We start from the raw sequence: 17,937 nt of genomic DNA, 5'->3' as shown, positions 1-17,937 counted from the left end.
AACCTATCGCGAGGTTTGCAAGAGTTTCCATGCTGCTTTCAAGAAAAGACGTTACTTTGTTTTCTTTAGTTTTTTAAATGTTTCCTCATTAACATAAGTTCTGTCAATAACACTAAGGCTGTAAAGGGTGAATGTTTAAACTAATCACTTGTAAAATCATAAAATTTTCAGTGTTGTCTTTTATTCTTCTGCGTTTAAATCGTAACCCTAGTGATATATTTCCGACAAGACGAGAAAGCATCACGCAGAGGTGCATTTGCTACTTCTAGCCTGCCACAAGCTAATGTTCAGTATGTCTGAGAAGGAGCTGGGGAAAAAGTGGGACCGATGCTTAGCAGACGGTGCCATTAAATTAGGTAAATATGCCTCAGTTTCTCAATCGTAACGATATTGCCCTGTACCAAAACAAGGGCCACTTAAGAAGCAGTTTATATTGAAGTCCACAGCTGTCATTGACTGGGCGAGAGGCTAACTAGCTAGCCATAAGGGCTCGTAAAGGACAACTGAATGACCAGTCATTTTTTCATGCTTTGTTTATTTTAAATACATACAGTTACGATTGGGTATACGCTGTCATTTTATTAAAGTCTCAAGATGTTTGGCCTTTGATCTTCTCGCTCATTTTTTATGCGTTTCACTTAGCCCAGTGCAAACGCTGCTAAGAAAATGTCAACCTAATTCTTAATCGCTGATTAATACTGACACGTCTTCTAGTACGCAACTTAAAGCATTTTACAAGATATTTCTGTCCCCCTCTTAATTCGGCATATATATAAAACAGAACCAGTGGTTTAGGTTATTCACATTTGAGCTATTCTGCTGTTTCGCTAACTCTTTTTGTTTTTTCAGAATTTAAAGAGTAAACAAGAAACGGCAGCAGATAGTAGGGGCAAAGTTGGATAATCTAGTAAAATAAGTTTTGACCTAAGGAGATGATCCTGGCCAGGGGGTGCCTAACGTAACAGGGCCATGCACTTACTGTTAAGAAGCAAAGATCCATAAATTGATGCATATTTAAATGGAGTTAGGTGCGGTGAAGAATAGGTGGGTTTACGCCAAGCAGGCCCACTTTGTTTTAAAGAGACTGTGTATTAAGACGGTAAAACTCTTCTTATATGCTGTGGCAAGATAACATGAAATGTCTTTTATTTAACCATCTTGTAGAAAAAAAAGTGGGGGAAATTAAAAGTACATTAACCAAAGGCAGCAGACGACATCATATACACCAAATAAGCATTACAAAGTAGCTGTATAAATAATACAGTTACAGGTCTACTTTAACAGCTGTTTTTTTTCCTGTGTCTCTCAGGCACCGGTCTGGGGTTAGGCATTGTGTTTTCTGTTCTGTTCTTCAAACGTAAGTAGTTTAATTGCTTTACTGAATCTCGATCAACTCCTTTTGCTCAAAAGTCCTTGAGGAAAAAAAGCATGGCTGCAGTAATGTTCTACTCCCGCTACAGTAACACATACATATGGCTGTCTTTTACTGCGAATAGATGAGATGCATTTTTTTTGTCCACAGACAATAGTCATTTCAGATTTTAGATGTAGTTACGGAGACAGCAAAAGGCCCAAAAAGCTTTTAAAGAAGCATGTTAAAAATTGAGGTAATTACGATGGGAAAAAAAGGCTACGGGGTGAAAGGCTGTAGCACACCATCTCTGATCTGTTTTTAATCATGCTGTGAAGTGCTTGAGTGTTTGAAAAGAATCTAAAGCATCTTTCTCAATTATAGGGCACACATGGCCAATTTCACTTGGCTCGGGAGCAGGGCTCGGCATGGCGTATGCCAATTGTCAGAATAACCTGAGGTCACATTATATGCTGCACAGAGGCGATAAGGTTGGTTTGTCCATGGAAAAAATTGATAAATTGTTATAAATACCAGTAGATTTCATAAAGTCTGAAATGCTTATAATGCTGGCATAATTTCAGTCTCTGACTGTGTACATATATATATTAAAATACTGAATTTATTTCTATTTTTTTCTAGAGAAAGAGATAAGACCACTAAAACTAACTCATTTAAGGAATTGATTCCCCACTTCTAACTCTCAATAACAACCCTGTATCGCTGGTTATGTAAATGAAAATTCATGAAACCTGTCTCTGTTTTCTTCAACAGGAGCAATAACTGCACGTCACCAAGGGACTGTCTTTTTTTTTTCCCAAAGTGTTTGTTTTTGTTTTGATTATGGGTGCGTCACCATTTGCACTGTTCTACAGTCAGACTCTTGCCTCCCTGTTGACATCCTTCCTTGTATGACTGTATGATTTGTATATGCCCTATAAGGACGGTCTGTGTTTATTTAATAAAATAATTATTAAAAAAAAGAGTTGTGGGTTAATAATAAGCTGTTCCATACATGCTTTGTATGATATGTAATTGTGTACAAATCATGTTTAACCAAGTGGTACAAAGATGAGGATTGTGTAATACGTTACATCAGCTAGATTATACTTCATACACTCTGAGGAGTAATAATGACACTTGCGGAGGGGTAGGGGGTTAGGAGTCAAGTGTTAATGCAGTTTTGAAAAAGGTGCTTGAAGTAATTTTTCTGAAAACTGTCAGAGAAGAAGGCTGAGGCAGGGATGTAAAAGCGGTCCTATAAGGCTATTCAAATGTTCCTGTTAGGAAATGAAGGATTCTGGGGTTGTCTCATCATCTCTGTGCATTGAGAATAACAAGATGACGTAAAGTGGTTATTGTTATATAATAGGGAATTTCTTCACTAATGGTATAATGTGTGAGTCACCCAAAACAAACAAAAATATGCTGAAATATTATTATGTATTACTGAGAAACTGGCAAATTAAAATGCAATCAGTGTTACCATTCAAATACAGCTGATCCATGTTTTACGTATTATTGGTTTTAAACAGTCATCTCCCTATAAATGATGGATCAATCACAATCACTGCAAAGTAACTTGTAACTAAGGCTGATAATTAAACACTTTGGTCTTGGTGGAGTAGTGTCAAAATGTGTGTATATAGTGCATATGGGAGAAAAAGAAAATCAAGGCGTGACGAACATTTTTAAAATTGTTATTCCAGAGTAGTTAAAAACACCATGTCCAAACAAGGGAGAAAAAAATCTAAACAAAACACCCACACTAGTTCCTATGATGTAGAATTAGCATATCTTGGCTGTGATTGTGCATGGTTATGCATTAACAGCTCAATGCTCTGACACGCTCCTTCTCAGTAGCTGTGCGCTCAGGCTGGGAGGCACGCTGGAGTGGCCGACACAGGGATTAACAGGACCGAGCGTTACATGGCCGTGATACCTGTAGAGCACTCGTGAACAGAGCGGTGCTTACAAATGACTGCTGCACAATTTTCCGTTGCTTTTTGCTGCCTTGCTGTGTTTCCCAGAATAAAACGGACTTGTGTAAGGCAGCAGAGCTCAGCAAGGCACAGCAAAGGACTTGCGAGAGACAGATCCACTTCTGTGAGGTGAGGTATAATTTTGAGCATTAATCCTTGTTCTCTTCATCTTCAGTGAGCCTGCTCTCATATGCCGATTCAAGGCTTTTCTGTTTTTGTGCCCTCCTCCGGAGCCTGTCATCATTGTGACATGCTGCTTCGAAACCCTCTTGTCAGCTATCGAACGGCTCATTCTGGCTCTTAGCTGTGGATGAGACAGGGACACACTGGCCAGGATGGAGAGATGAGTGAAACTGTGCTGGGGATTTGGATCACTATATTGGTGGGTGTGGAAGTAAGTCCAGGACACCTGGATGTATTTCTGGATGGAGATTTTTATCCATGGAGAACAGTTCAGTTAACCCTGATTTCTCAGCACAAGACCTCAGTGGCTTTCCATTCAACGATGTCCCTGAAATGTGAGCTTTTGCTGCAAAGGAGAACTGGTTAAGGTCTGTAACATCTAGTGCTGCCTGAAGAGCTCGTTCACTGACTTCTGCCAGCAGGTGCCATGGCTGACTCTCACTTGTCTGGGACCTTAGGGAGCTACAACGGCAGCTCCACCAGCACCAGCGCCTGGAACATCACCGGCAGCGGCCCTTGGTTGTTAGCTTTTATGCTGACCATCATCATCCTCATGACCGTCTGTGGCAACATGTTGCTCATTGCGTTGGTGTTTGCCCATCGCTCTCTGCGCTGCACCTCAAACTGCTTCCTGGTGTCTCTGTTCTTCTCCGATCTAATGGTGGCATTGGTGGTCATGCCCCCAGCTATGCTCAACGTTCTGTGCGGGGCCTGGGTGCTGTGGCCTGCGTTTTGCCCGGTTTGGCTTTGCTTTGATGTGATGTGCTGCAGCGCGTCCATCCTGAACCTGTGCTTGATCAGCCTGGACCGCTACCTCTTCATCATCTCGCCCCTGCGCTATAAGCAGAGGATGACCCCACCTCGGGCATTAATCCTTGTAGGGGCTGCTTGGGGGCTGGCAGCGTTGGCTTCCTTCCTGCCCATTCAGATGAAATGGCACAGCTTGGGCCACAGGAGCGGACACTCATCTGTTCTTGGGGTCAGCACTGGCAACATCAGCTCCTACTCTGACAAACTGTACCCAGAATCCTACTTTCAGCTGTCACCTTCAGGTGGCCTTTCCTTCCAGTGTCGTCTGCGGGTGACCCTGCCCTTTGCTCTGGTGGCATCTGTGCTCACCTTCTTTCTGCCCTCCAGTGCCATTTGTTTCACCTACTGCCGGATCCTTCTGGTGGCACGCAGGCAGGCGAAGAGGGTGGCGGCGCTGAGCCACCCGCCTCACCCGCACCCTTCTCTCGGAGAACCCTCGCGGCCTCCTTCGCCAGGCATTGCAGCAGGGCAAGCTCAGCAGGACGGAGATGACTGCAGCCATTTGGAGCCTCCTGTGTCACAAAACATGCCGGTAAGAAAAAGAGACACCAAACAGTTAAATGTAACAGAGCGAAGGCTGTCAGTGTATTACTGCCGACCAAATAATAACAAAAAGCACAGAAAACACTGAATGGATGAAAAGGATAAGCCTAAAGCCTTACCAATGAATCTATTGACATGAAACTCTCGGCATAGTAAGGACATTGTGGTGATGTTAAAGGCTGTTGCTAAGATGTGGAAAGTGTCCTTGAATGTGAACATTTAAAGAGCAGGATTCAAATCAATGGTAGGAATGCAGCTCAAATGTGTCCTTATTTTATTCGATTTTTACTGGCTATGTCTTTTATGAAATTAAAACTGTGAAAAAGCAGAGAGGAAGTACACAGTGTTAAAAAGAATTCTGCAGATAGTAAATGAACTGAATATAAGTTTGCTCTTTAGCGACTCAGGTGAAAGGAGCAAGGCATCGAGCCCAGAAATAACGTTTGCGATTAAAGTACAGACTGTGTGTCAGATGTGCTGCAAGGATCACAGCCACATAGTCTGTCTCGTTTTCCCACAGTAAAGCCACGCATATACACACGACCCACCCAAACACTCAGTTCTGCATGAAATTAAATTTCCCATTTTAAATATCAAAAGGGGAAATTGAACGGCTTTAAAATCAGCATCTTCACTGTATCCTCCATATCATGTATCAGCTTGTTCCAGCTCTTGGATGCAAACTTCTGAGGAGCTCAATGATATTTATCTACACAGTCTCAGTTTATAATGACTGAAATGACGGTACAGTATACAGTATTCTTAAGATGAAGTGAATAAATATGTTTCCGCAAACTCTGAAAATTATTTTGATTTGACAAAAAGGAAGAACTCAAGCAAAACCACTAATCAAACAAATACAATGGTGTGCAAAAGTCTTGAGCCAGCACTCATTTCTTTATAATTTGCTTCCAAGGAGCCAGACTTTCTTTAGACTTTCTGAAGGACTTTCAAAGTTTTTCTCATTGCTTCCTTTTTCGCTCATTTACAGTCCATTTTTTGTGCCTTACCATTTTTAGGAATGTAATTTTGTTTGTTAAGCAACTTACATCAGTAGCAACAGATGTAATGGAGTGATGAGTCCAGAGAAAGCTGGAGGCTCTGTCATGGTTTGGTGCTGCATTTTATACTTGGTTTGGCATACTTTGTCAACACGGATGGAATAATGAACATAGAAAAGTGTTGTCAGATTTTGTTTCACCATGCATGACAGCATGACAATGATCCCAAACACACTACCAATGCAGTAAAAGCATGCCTGGATAGAAAAACACACAATGGAACACTACCAGTCATGGATTGGCCTCCCCAGAGCCCGGACCTCAACATTACGGCAGCAGTGTGGGATGACCTGGAGAGAGAAAGGACAGCAACATCTAAAGTAGAACTTCAATTGTCCTTCAAGAAGCCTGGAGAAAACTTGGCTTAGAAAGCTCAGCTGTGTTGAAGAATAAAGATGGTCATGCCAAATACTGACTTTCAAAGTAATCAGAAATTTGCCTTTTAAATTATTTTCTTGCATGTTTGTACTTTTCAATAAATTGGAGCACATATTGACAGTTTTTATGCAAAAGTATTTTTAAATATGAGATGTGGCTCAAGACTTTTGGACAAACTGCAAAGGGAGTCTAAATGGATTTGAATAACTAATGCCAAAGAGGATTTACATGATATCAGTGCTTGTTGAGATTAAGGATATGTGTTATACCCACCTGTCCACAGCCGTCAGTGAACAGCGAGCGTCGCCTGGCTCACAGGCAGGGTCGGAGGGCACTCAAGGCCAGTCTGACTCTGGGAGTCCTCTTGGGACTCTTCTTCAGTGCTTGGCTGCCTTTCTTCATCACCAACATGGCAGAGGTCAGTAGGAGTACAGGAGGCTGTCTCCAACACTAATGACAGAGATGTCATAGAGGAAAAAAATGCAGATGCTACATAAACATATGTAAAGGAATTATTAAATAGTTTTGTGATCAGATGAGCTAGAAAAGAAAAATAATTTCATTCAATCCACGTTGGCTTCACATATATGCAACATCCCTGAGCATCTTAGTCTTTATTAAGACTCAGTGCATTTATCTCAGTGATTCAGAGGTACTCTCACAAATTTATAAACATGGTGGGCACGAAAAGAGTGTGAAATACATGAAAAAAAGAAGAAAAAAAGAGAGAAAAAAACACTTGGATACTGATCTATTTTTGTGTTGGCCAGCCTTGGCGTCACAGCCTTGCCAGGCGATCTAACGAGGAAATAGATTGGCATTTCAGCTTTGTGTGGCTGACTCATTCCTAAAGCCTCGAAAACAGCCTACAAAAGTACCATTTATAATTGGTACTCTTTTCAAAGTGATTTCGATCTGATTAGACTGAATGAATATACACACTTATTACTCAGCAAACAAACAAGGAGGACCCCGAAAAACCTCGCCAAGAGTAAACGAATGTCAGAAAACAACTTAATCTAAATTGGTAATGACACTTGTCCTGTTTTTTTCAAGCTTTCCGTGATCCAGTCATTTTGATTTCCCATCTGTGCCCTCTCACTTCTCCCCTGCATAACACAGAGCACAGAGACTTGACTGTGCCTGCGCTCTCCTTTCTTTTTCGCACTCAATGTGGTGTGTGAAACGAACTCCCCCCATTTCTGTCCCATTCCCACCGCCTCCCTGCCTCATCTTGATAGTATTGGAAGCTCTCCTCTAACAGCTGTCCCCTTCTTCACTGTCGCTCCCCAAACCTACTGGTTATTTTCAAGATCAGTTTTCTTAACAGCCAGGCAGAGAAAAAAAACGATGCATCTATGTACCGACTTCTCAAAGTAAATAAATCATACATCTAGGGCTGGACACATATAGAGTGTTTTTAAGGTAAAACGCATGACGTTGGGTCGATTTTAAAAATGTCAATTAATTTAATTAATTACATCTATTTAAAAATGTATGTGCAATACACCTGTGTATGTGTGCGTATGTATTATTAATTTACGTTGTTTATTTTCTATGTAAATGTAATTTTAATTCATTTTATTTCAACAATTTCATAATAAACAAATAAATGTGGGCTGTAAATTAGGTCAATTAAATATACAAATTGGCAAAAAAAATGTGCCTATTAAACTAATAAACATTCAATAGATGTTATAATGTAATAAATCTAATACCCAAGTATGTTCTTTCATTCACTGCCCGTTGTTTATAGTCTTCTACTTCCTTGGCGTTGTGTTACATTGTAATGTTTGTTGATGCATTATCATCTTTGCAAATGTCTGTGCACACATCTGTGCATGATATAAAAACACATTAAGATTACCTTTACTTGAAGAGATTAGTTTTTTCCTAATGTTTTACTAATTCTTTCTTATATTTAGGTACAATCTGGCAGTACTGGTGCATTTAACAAATAAATCAATCTTTTATGAGTACAATTTTGCACTAGTTCCAGCATGTGGCCGTGCATATTTGTGTCATCTAATAGCTGTTATTCATTTTCTCCATTTATGTTTAATGTGTTTTTGTATTGAACTTTTTCTCTTACATTAAGTTGTTAAACCCTAACGCCTGGATTGCCTTGTCACCATCCTCATCCAGGCAGTGTGTGAGTGCGTCCCCCTTGCGCTCTTTGACGCCATAACCTGGCTGGGCTACTGCAACAGTACGATCAACCCCATCATCTACCCGCTGTTCATGAGAGACTTCAAGCGAGCTCTGGGGAAGCTGTTGCCCTGCTGTTCTTCGCGGTCGCCCCGAAGACCCTCACCGGCGCTCTCGCTCTCTCTGCGTAACTCAGGAGAGCCCAACATTGCCAGCAACCCACCCTCACCTCTGGCTTCTGACCCCACGCACCCGCCTGCCACCGCCACTGATGCTGTCAATCTACTGGATGCCGAGCACGCTGGGCTTGAGTTGCCTCTCTTTCTCCCCAACCAGGTTGACACTTTGGACTGAATAGTACTTAAAGATAGCTTATAGGGTATATCAGGGTTTACAGTGGAAAAGCGCGACAGCTGGTAACAATCTGACTTATTCACTGTGAGGCTTGGGCTGAAGAGACATTGAAAAAGAATCTATTTATTTTATGCTCACATTCTGTTAGGTGTACTCGCTCTCAGCCAGTGTCAGGGTCATCAATATTTCCAATTGTCAGTGCAAGTGGAGAATGCAATTCTATAGTAAGCTGTGAATCACTACTGTGAGAGTCTTATAGAACAGGACAAGAAAAAAGCCTCAGAAAGAAGACATATTTGTGGAATCACTGCTATCTATATGGAATCACACTATATATAATATCCCGAAACCAAACCAACAGAAATCTACTTCAACCGGAAACACACAAAACATGACTGGTTTTTAATGCTCATAGCACATTTGTAAAATAAATTATGACCATATTTACATTTTTATAAAAAAAGTTATCTTCAATAACCAAAATTATCATTCAATCAATACATCTAAACCCGTGTTTAAGCAGTCAAACAAAACACTTCATTCGGGGGATTTTCACTAGAAGCTGCCGTATGTGTGTGTCGATTCTTGTGCAGTCTCTTTCATGTCACTTTGTTGAGAATGGAATGAATATTTTCTCCAATAACAAAAAAAAAATCCAAACAAACAAACTTGAGAAGAGTTTACAAGGAAGCAGCCGGTCCAGTAACATGCTCTTTACAAGTTTGGCCGCCTTCACTTGTGTGAGTTCTCTGTAGTCCAGTGTGTGTCATCCCAGCTCCATGATATGTGTTCATTATCCCGGTCGTCCTTGTCTACACCGTCACACCGGGCATTCACATCAGTGGCTGTCATGTTATTAGGAGCCTTCTCGTCTGAAATACGAGGTGAATTGTTCTGCGGTGACATTTTGCTGTCTGATTCTGTATCGTTTAATGAGTCCAGCAGATCTGAAATATCAGGGATATCCCAACCGTCAGCAGTCTCCTCCGTCTCTTCCAACTCTTTGGCATCTCTGCTTTGTTGCATCTCAGGCTTCTCAGTGTGGTTTTGTGTCTCGGCCGCTTGTCGCTCATTGGTGGTTTGGCCAGCGATGTCCACCGTCCCCTTTGCCACCGTTACATATTGAGGAATTGCAAAAGAGGCTCCCGGCACTTCTTTAGTGGGAACTCCCACTGCTACCAAGATGGTGTCCATCTGACGCATGTAGTCCAAGTGACCTTTAACCTAGGAGGCAGGAATACAGTGCTATTATCCATGATTAAAACCTTGTTCGTATACTACCCATTTTTTGTTCTTTTAAAGAAACATTTAGGCACAAATGTGTTATTTTGTACGATTCATTTATCCTGTTCTCCTCATTACATGACCGGGTATGTGCTGTATGGTGCTTCAGACATGTCAGGTATCTTTTTACTGCTGTGGTTTAAACCTTTACTCGAGTAACATGTGAAACCTCTAATGCTTTACTTGGAGCTACTACAGATGATGAGTAGTTGTGTTGACTTGAATGTTAGTAGAAAATCATTGCTGTGATGTGAAACAGACCAGCGGGGGCCTTGTTTTTCATAAATTTCAGCTATATTTAAACAAAACAACTCTTTCTTTTAATCTGCTAATAAAACAGTATTTAATATTGCTGCCTCACTTACAGAAACCTAAATCTTATTGGAAAACCTTCAATTTTTGTATTAAGTATTAAATAAATGTTTCTTCCAAAAATAAGATGTAAAGTTGCAGTGATCCATCGTCTCAAATACCTGTTTGTAACAGTTTTGCTCTGTTTATTCCTTTAATCCCTACTCCTAAAAGACCCCTTTTAACTTATTATTTTGGTTTCAGACCCAATAGCTCAGTCATACATAGTGCACACTGGTTCTCAGGTTTCTTTTCCACTAATGTAAGCTCTTTATTTATTGTTTTCAGCCAAGTACTAACTGACAAGCTACAGTGGTTAACTCCACATGATCTGGATTTGGCAGACTTTTTAACACCAGGTGCTTTTCCTGATGCAACCCCAACAGGATTTGTGTCTCTCCAGGGATTAAACTGGATATCTTTTGCTTGTTAGTCAGTTGTGTAAACCATGACACCATGAGCTTTTAAATCTAGTAAAAAATATGTTTTTTTAAATTGCAGTGATAAAATGAGGCACAGTGTTTCCCTTACCTTCCTCAGATCAGTTATTACAGAGTAAAGGGGTCACACAAGGATCGCTGCTTTCTTTGTGTTTGCAGAAACACTGCTGCCATGTTTTGAACAAAAATCCTGATTCGTGATGTCACTGGATACTTAAGCTGAGAGCTTACAACAGTTGCTGAGTCCAGTTATTTTAGAAATGATCCATTACTGATGCATATTTTTATATTGACAATGAAGAAACCTTACCCTCTGCTGTACTCCAAAGTACCCTTAATGGTACTAGTACTCCAATGTGGGTAACAGCAGAAGACTGTTAGCGACTAGCTGGGGTGTACAGCAGGTTTAACAGGCTGAAAACTCTTGACCCTGAACACTGAGGTCATTATATCTGAGAGGGGAAACTTTTCAATTAAATCTGACCGTGTTCACCCTGATCAACAATGGACCTCAGGAGCAAGAGTCACCATGGCAACTGGTAAATAAAAAGCAGAGCCTCCATGTTAATCCAGTAGGGCCAGAAATACAATTGTATGCCAGTGCAGACCATGGCATTTAAAATTTTAAAAAAGCATGTCATCCACTAAGCCATCATTTATCAGACTTGAAATTATGAAGTTTTAAACATAATCATTCAGCTGTTACTCTGATAACAGCAGCTCAAGATGGAAATCAAAAAGATACGACAGAGTCAGACCCAGGAATAATCAATTTGGTTATTAGTAGTGGAAGAGATGTCTGCATTTGATGTGAATGTTTAGATGTTGTTTTTAAATTTAAAGACTACATTTACTGAAGTTTGATCTATTGATCAGTATCCTGTGTGTGTCAAAGCTTCAAACCCCAGGAGCACTCATGGTGTTTAATTTAGCCTTCTTTCAGGAGCAGGAAACCCAAAGTTTCCAGTGAACCTGTTTTCCTGAACAGTCCCCAGGTGGTCGCTGCGGTGTATTTGCTTTGCGCTTAAACATCCAGATGGTTCCCTCAGGAGTCAAAGGAGACGACACTCACGCTCACTCTGTATCTGCTTGATGTGTAAATAGCAAGTGTTTTGTATAACAACTTTACAGGGTGAAAATATGTCAGTGTTGTGTTTGATGTGACAAAGCTTATATAAGCTGTGGATTAGGGCTGTGCAAAAGCAAATCTGGAAATGCACAGCTACCTGATGTGATGGTTATGTGGTATGAAATCAAAAGTCAATGTTCCTTTTGAAATGTCATACATGAATATGGAAGAGTAGCTACAGATCTTTTGTCTGAATTTCTTCTCATGTAGGAATGAGCTACTTCATTTCCCTCTCATGAATTATTCAGGTGCTGCTTCTATTATTTCAAAAACATAAATTGACCCCCTAACAGACCAAATTTGAGACAATGCACTGCATGTGGTTTTTCTTACTCTTTGAATACTTTAAAATTCCAGTTCCTTTACCTTCAGCCGTGTTTTAATTTACCAAGGTGTACTTCATCAGATTTCAAACACAGGCTCTGACTCACCACTGAGGAAAGATCCACATTGATTATGCGCTGATCCTGGATGTTGATTGGGTGCAAGCCAGCAACAGACAGCTGTGCAGCTGAACTTCGGTACAAGAATCCCAGGAGCCAGTCCCCTCTGATAGGTATGTAGATCAGAGAGTCCTTTATTCATGCAGTCATTGAAAAACACATCTTGCTGCTGTGACAGTCGTTTGCAAAGTTACATGAGGACCATAAATGGACTCAGCTCACCTACTGGCTAAATAATTACTACAACAAAAGCATAAAGCATCTGCAAGCATTTACTGTTAAAAAAAAGGTTTCATTTGTGGATTTTTAAATCAGGAAAGAGCTCTTCCTTACCTGGAGTATCCGTTTACTATTTTTCCAGCTACTACTCTTGCCATTCTCTCCCAGGCCTTCTCAGAGCCATCTACAGGGGCCCCCAGGAGGACCACATCCTCCACTACTCCTTCACTACCTGAGGATTCAAAAACAACACAGATGAATTTTTAGAGTTTGAAAAATGCAGGATACAAAGTAGAAATGTATCCATCATCATCCTCTAATTGCACCTTGGTCACTGGCGAGCTCCTGCAGGCAGTAATAGATAACTCGAGCTCCAAGACTGAAACCTATGAGGCTGACGGGTCGCTTCCCCTTCAAACACATGAAAGGAACGGTGAGTAGGTTTAATTTTCCTGCTGTTTAGTGAACACCGACATATTCATAGTAAAGAAAAACAATTTAGAGAAGCAATGATTGTAGCGAATAACAGAGTCATCCTGGTTAATGTAATCGAGTGAGTGTGTACACAGGCACCACACGTGAAGCGCACACATGTTGCTGCATGCCATACAGCCTTCTTTCTTCTAAGGCTTTGAAATTCTACTGCATCGAGCAGATGAAAGGTGAGAAGTGATGTGGCGATAAGATTGTATTAACAAAGATACCAAATAATAGGCTACCTGCTGTCGGCTTCTCAAAACCTGTGCCAGGTGTTTCCCCACCTCGGCGGAACGGTTCAGACAAACACACCAGGGGTTGTCGATGACGCTGGCTGCTGCCAGCAAAGACGCAGGCCACGTCAACGCCGTCACAATCCCTGATGGGAATTGTTAGAAAGCAGTTGAAACTGTAAAGGATGACTACTGGTTCCAAAGGTTACTCACATCCCATCAGCTCACATCAGATAACACCAACAAATCAGGACTAAGAGCTTCTTGCACAGCAGTCCTACCTGACAGCACAGTGTACTTTAGGGCTTCCTGAGCCACCATGCTGACCAGCCCATCCAAGAGAGACGTCATGGCTGAGCCCAGATCCCTGAGGAAGCGTGACTCCCACACTAGGCAGTACTGTTCCCCACACTCGCCCAAACTGCACCACGGGGCCTGAAACGAACCTGGAACACAGCAGTCGTGTTTATTGTGGGTGATCAACTAAGCTGCACTTGTATTTGAAGTGTTTTTTTAATTTGTTCTTTTATTTTCGTTAGCTGTTTTTTACGTGTAGGTGGTTCACAAATTCCTTTGGGGTTGCGTCAGGGAGGCCATGCGGTGTAAAAAAAAAATCAGCCAAATCAAACATGCAGACCTCGCCGCTGTGGCGACCCCTTGTGAATAAGGGAGCAAGCGAAAGTAGCATTTTATGTGTAGGTGGTTCTAAATTGAGTAAAAGAGCGTACATATTAGTGATGGAATAGAGCTGCAGGAATACAGCTGCATTGTTTTATGTAAAAACACATCATAAGTGGCTTGTTTGTATAATCTCTGCTAGAGTAGATTCAGAACATTATGTGCAGAACTTTACTAGGGTTGACCACATCCGCTTGTTTATCAGCAAAAAGACTGTAGCGAATGTCTTTGACTAACGTGCTTGTTAATCTGTTTCTTTACCCCTCTGTGCATTTGGCCCTGGCACTGATTCTACTAAATTTATGCAGTGCTCTGAAAACAAACTATGCAGGATTAACTGTTCAAAGGTCACACCACAGTCAAATTACAGCATTTGCTTCAGTTATAGAACAAATTATGTGTACATTGTTTATCACGTATAAAGGTTAACACAAAAAATGCATTCAATTATGTTCATATTTACATATTTAAAATTTTATGAAAACAGTTCACAGCGAGGATATGGAACAAAACTAATGGTCAGCCTTGAGGTGAATCTGGCAAACTGTCACTGTATGACTCAGGAGTGGAGAGCAGTGCTCTACTAACACTGTGTAAAGTGGGGATAGAGTCCTGCTGACATCAATTGATGACACAGTCGGGCAATAAAAGGGATACTTTGTGGATCCCCTCAATCCCACTGTCATGTCTTCCATAGAGGAAGCAGACTTTGAAGATGACAAATCCATCAATGGGTCATTGAGGTAAACAAGTCCTTGATGTATGAGGATGTATGAGATCCACCCTGAGTTCATTAAAGCTCTGGATTTTGTGGGACTGTCTTGGTTGACTGGGCTATAAAATGTTGTATGGAGATCCCGTACGGTGCTTCTGGACTGGAACACTATGGTGGTGAGCACAGAGACTGTACTCCAATCACAATCCAGGGCAGACCCATGCATTTTGCCCTATGACAGCTAGGACAGGGTTCACCCCAACCACCTCCAGGAGCCCAAACTGGGTGAACGGTTAATTAACTGGATGGATGCATGGATAGATTTTTCAACTGCCCACACCTAATTACTGGAAACTGGAGGCGGTTGTGGCGAGACAGCAGAAGCAATACTTACTGTATTTACCACTACAGAGCCAGCCTGTCACTGCAATGGTCACATGAAGATGCTTCCCAGAATTCAATGGCAGGAATTCAAATTCTTCTATCGCCCCAACACACTTCTTCATCTTATAGCCTGGAGAGAAAATGGATTAATCCTTTAAAATGTGATACAATTCTGTTGCCTTTTGGACAATTTAAAAAAAGCAGGTCTTATCAAATTATGTTCAAATTCTAATAACTAATAATTAGTATCAGCACAGTCATCAGTGCTCTTACCTGTCAGTCCAGCCCCTGCTGCTCCGAACAGAGAAGCCATAATTGCAATGCCAGTGACCGAGCCCAGAGCAGCAGCACCTCCAGCCCCCAGCACAGCACCTGCTCCTGCTGCCACCAGAGGGGCTGCCAGCCCACCTGTCACACCTGGCAAAGGCAAAAAAAATTTAAAAAAATCAGTCAGTACATAATACAAAAGCGAGTCAAAGCCACTATCTGTCAGCTCGAGAATTCTGATGATTTCTCTTTTGTTTTTGTTGATTTAATTATCAGCTGATTATCATTTGATAATCAGCTGATAATTAAATTCAGGAGACTTTGAAATTCTGAAGCAAGAATAATCACCGATCACTGTTCCTCCACCCACAGTGGCAAGTCCAATCAGGAGGTAACGCCGTAGCTTTCGCCCTCTTTCTTTCTTCCGCCGCCGTGAGGACTCCTCTCTAATTGAAAAGGACAGATCATCCTTATGTGGTGAAACATCTACTTGCTGTAAAAAAAATAACGTCACATGCCTCTTCTGGCCCATTTAAGTTGACATCTTGAACACAATTAGCTGATTGTTTATCTTCATGCTGTCATTCTGACTACAAGTGTGACTGTCATGTGCAGCTGTTGTGTGATTTTTAACAGTCTGGCACACAAGACAGTTGGCCAAATGAGCAAAGCAAAAACATTTTATCATGAAGTATCTAAAATGAACTAACATTAAATAGGTTTATAACAAAATGAAAAGCCTTATCGTTTGTACTCTAAACGGTGAACTCAGACACGTAAATGCATCATTCATCCTTTCATCCCACCATCCAAGCCATAACCTACTCGCTCTCTTCTCCCCCTTCCCTCAGCCTCTCTCCTAGTGTTTCTTCAAACTCCTCCAGCTCCTGTGGAGAGACTCGCAGCAGACAGCTGATCTGACGGATGAGAACCCTTGCCCTGGCATCATACTCGCCTGAGTACCAAAAAATGTTAAAATTGTTAAAATTGAATTTACAACAACTGTTAAAAGTTTTCATCTGGCTGTTTCTTGATGACAACAGGCCTTTTAATATATATGTATGTATACACATATGTATAATGATGTTTTCTTTTAATTTGGAGTGATTAGCCTTAAAGTATGAAAATCCCTGGTTTATTCTTAAATGCCTCTTACCATCTTTGACAGAAAAAGACACCAGATCCTGTAACAGAAAACCAAAGCTGGTTAGGGATAAGAGGGTTTGCAAAGATAAATACAATGCAATATATGCTGTGCACTGTTGTGACCCCAGTATCACCAAACTACAAGGAGATTTGTAGTTCAGGGTCATTTATCCTCTGTAAGAGTGACAAACACCTGCGTGATGGGGGTGGTCCCTGCTGCCAGCAGAGGTTCGCCCTGCAGGGTGGAGAGGAAGGTGTCAGAGCCCTCGAAGCCTAAACCTGACAGGAAGGCTCCCATAACTGGCATCACCGACTCATCCAGATCCAACCAGTGGACTAAGGCATGTAGATACTGCTCCCTAAATACGCTGAAAAATAGAAGAAGCAGGCGCCACTCAGCACAATGCCAACACTGATATTGCCATGAGGGAATTTCATGGCTCATCCTTTCATGGTTACCTATTTTCAGATCCAGGAAACAACTGGCCCAAGGAGACACCACAAAGAGCAGCATAAGCAAACCGGCTCTGTTCAGAAAACTGTCTGCCGATTATTCTCTCAGGGCTTTGGTCACATGGGCCATCTCGTGTTGTTCCTGCTCCCCCTGGGTCTGAGATGATATGGTCAAAGCTTAATGATTAACTATAATGCAAGAATTGAATTTAGTCAGATTCATCTAGAAGCCAAATACACGTGTCACACTAGGAATCACTAAACTTGCAGTAATGTATTCATACATGTGGGTCAAGTGACAAGCTGTAATAATGCCATAATAATGTAGACGTTATTTTATTATAAATGCTGTATGGTGCATTTATCTACATGCCGAATTTACCACAAGACCTCAGTAGTTTAAATGCAGGCTAATGTCACCTTTTACGGGATAACTTTAATGACATAAGAAAAAATCAGTCGTAGACTGTCCGAGTTTTGAATGCAGTTTGTTCTAAGAGCCATGCTGAACTAGGTACATGTCTAACTTTGTGCCTCTCACTTGCTCTCTGATGAACTGACCCGAATTCAGCGTACTGGGGCTATTCAAATGTGATCCACTTATTTATTTTTTTTTCAACACTTTAATCACGCTTTTACCATATATAATATTTATGTAACTTAAACCAATAAATTTTAGCAACACAAAAATTTAGCTGCTAAACAGCTGGCTGTTAGAGGCTTCTTCTCCGGTCAACTAGCTAACGGTTTACTGGGAACTTTTCATAACATTACCACTCCTATTACTTACTACTTACAATTACTACTATGGCACCAGCGAATATAGCAAACTCATTTTATGCGGTACCTGGTGCAATGTTGGCTTCCGTACTGCTCTGTTTTTCCTCCATGGTTATTGATATCACAAC

The 17,937-nt window shown here is 41.2% G+C and overlaps 3 protein-coding genes across 4 annotated transcripts; 2 read left to right on the top strand and 1 right to left on the bottom strand.

Annotated features, from left to right (window-relative positions):
• The first annotated feature begins 40 nt into the window (after positions 1 to 40).
• On the top strand, positions 41 to 2,357 carry micos10 (mitochondrial contact site and cristae organizing system subunit 10). Its single transcript, XM_006785326.3, has 4 exons — positions 41 to 356; positions 1,310 to 1,357; positions 1,736 to 1,842; positions 2,126 to 2,357. Exons 1-4 carry the CDS (start codon positions 284 to 286, stop codon positions 2,132 to 2,134), a joined length of 237 nt encoding a protein of 78 aa, XP_006785389.1. The 5' UTR covers positions 41 to 283; the 3' UTR covers positions 2,135 to 2,357.
• A 1,586-nt stretch (positions 2,358 to 3,943) lies between these two features.
• htr6 (5-hydroxytryptamine (serotonin) receptor 6) lies at positions 3,944 to 8,988 on the top strand. The gene is made up of 3 exons (XM_006785329.3): positions 3,944 to 4,858; positions 6,592 to 6,726; positions 8,454 to 8,988. The coding sequence occupies exons 1-3, from the start codon at positions 3,944 to 3,946 to the stop codon at positions 8,808 to 8,810; spliced, it is 1,407 nt and encodes a 468-aa protein (XP_006785392.2). The 3' UTR covers positions 8,811 to 8,988.
• On the bottom strand, positions 8,925 to 17,937 carry tmco4 (transmembrane and coiled-coil domains 4). 2 transcript variants are annotated; one of them, XM_006785330.3, is made up of 14 exons: positions 17,877 to 17,937; positions 17,036 to 17,186; positions 16,770 to 16,944; positions 16,587 to 16,614; positions 16,256 to 16,385; positions 15,779 to 15,876; positions 15,437 to 15,580; positions 15,174 to 15,293; positions 13,668 to 13,832; positions 13,396 to 13,532; positions 13,003 to 13,087; positions 12,791 to 12,908; positions 12,446 to 12,563; positions 8,925 to 10,034 (listed from the first exon to the last, which is right to left on the bottom strand). In XM_006785330.3, exons 1-14 carry the CDS (start codon positions 17,917 to 17,919, stop codon positions 9,543 to 9,545), a joined length of 2,004 nt encoding a protein of 667 aa, XP_006785393.2. In that variant the 5' UTR covers positions 17,920 to 17,937; the 3' UTR covers positions 8,925 to 9,542. The 2 variants fall into 2 exon arrangements, with proteins under 2 accessions (XP_006785393.2, XP_087690201.1); XM_087834075.1 differs by having other exon boundaries at positions 16,256 to 16,614.

The sequence above is a fragment of the Neolamprologus brichardi genome, chromosome 20 (genome assembly GCF_056152115.1).
Source record: "Neolamprologus brichardi isolate AB-2024 chromosome 20, ASM5615211v1, whole genome shotgun sequence".
Classification (NCBI taxonomy): Eukaryota; Metazoa; Chordata; class Actinopteri; order Cichliformes; family Cichlidae; genus Neolamprologus; species Neolamprologus brichardi.
Note: the sequence above shows the minus strand (reverse complement) of the source record. Positions and strands in the feature narration are given on the sequence as shown.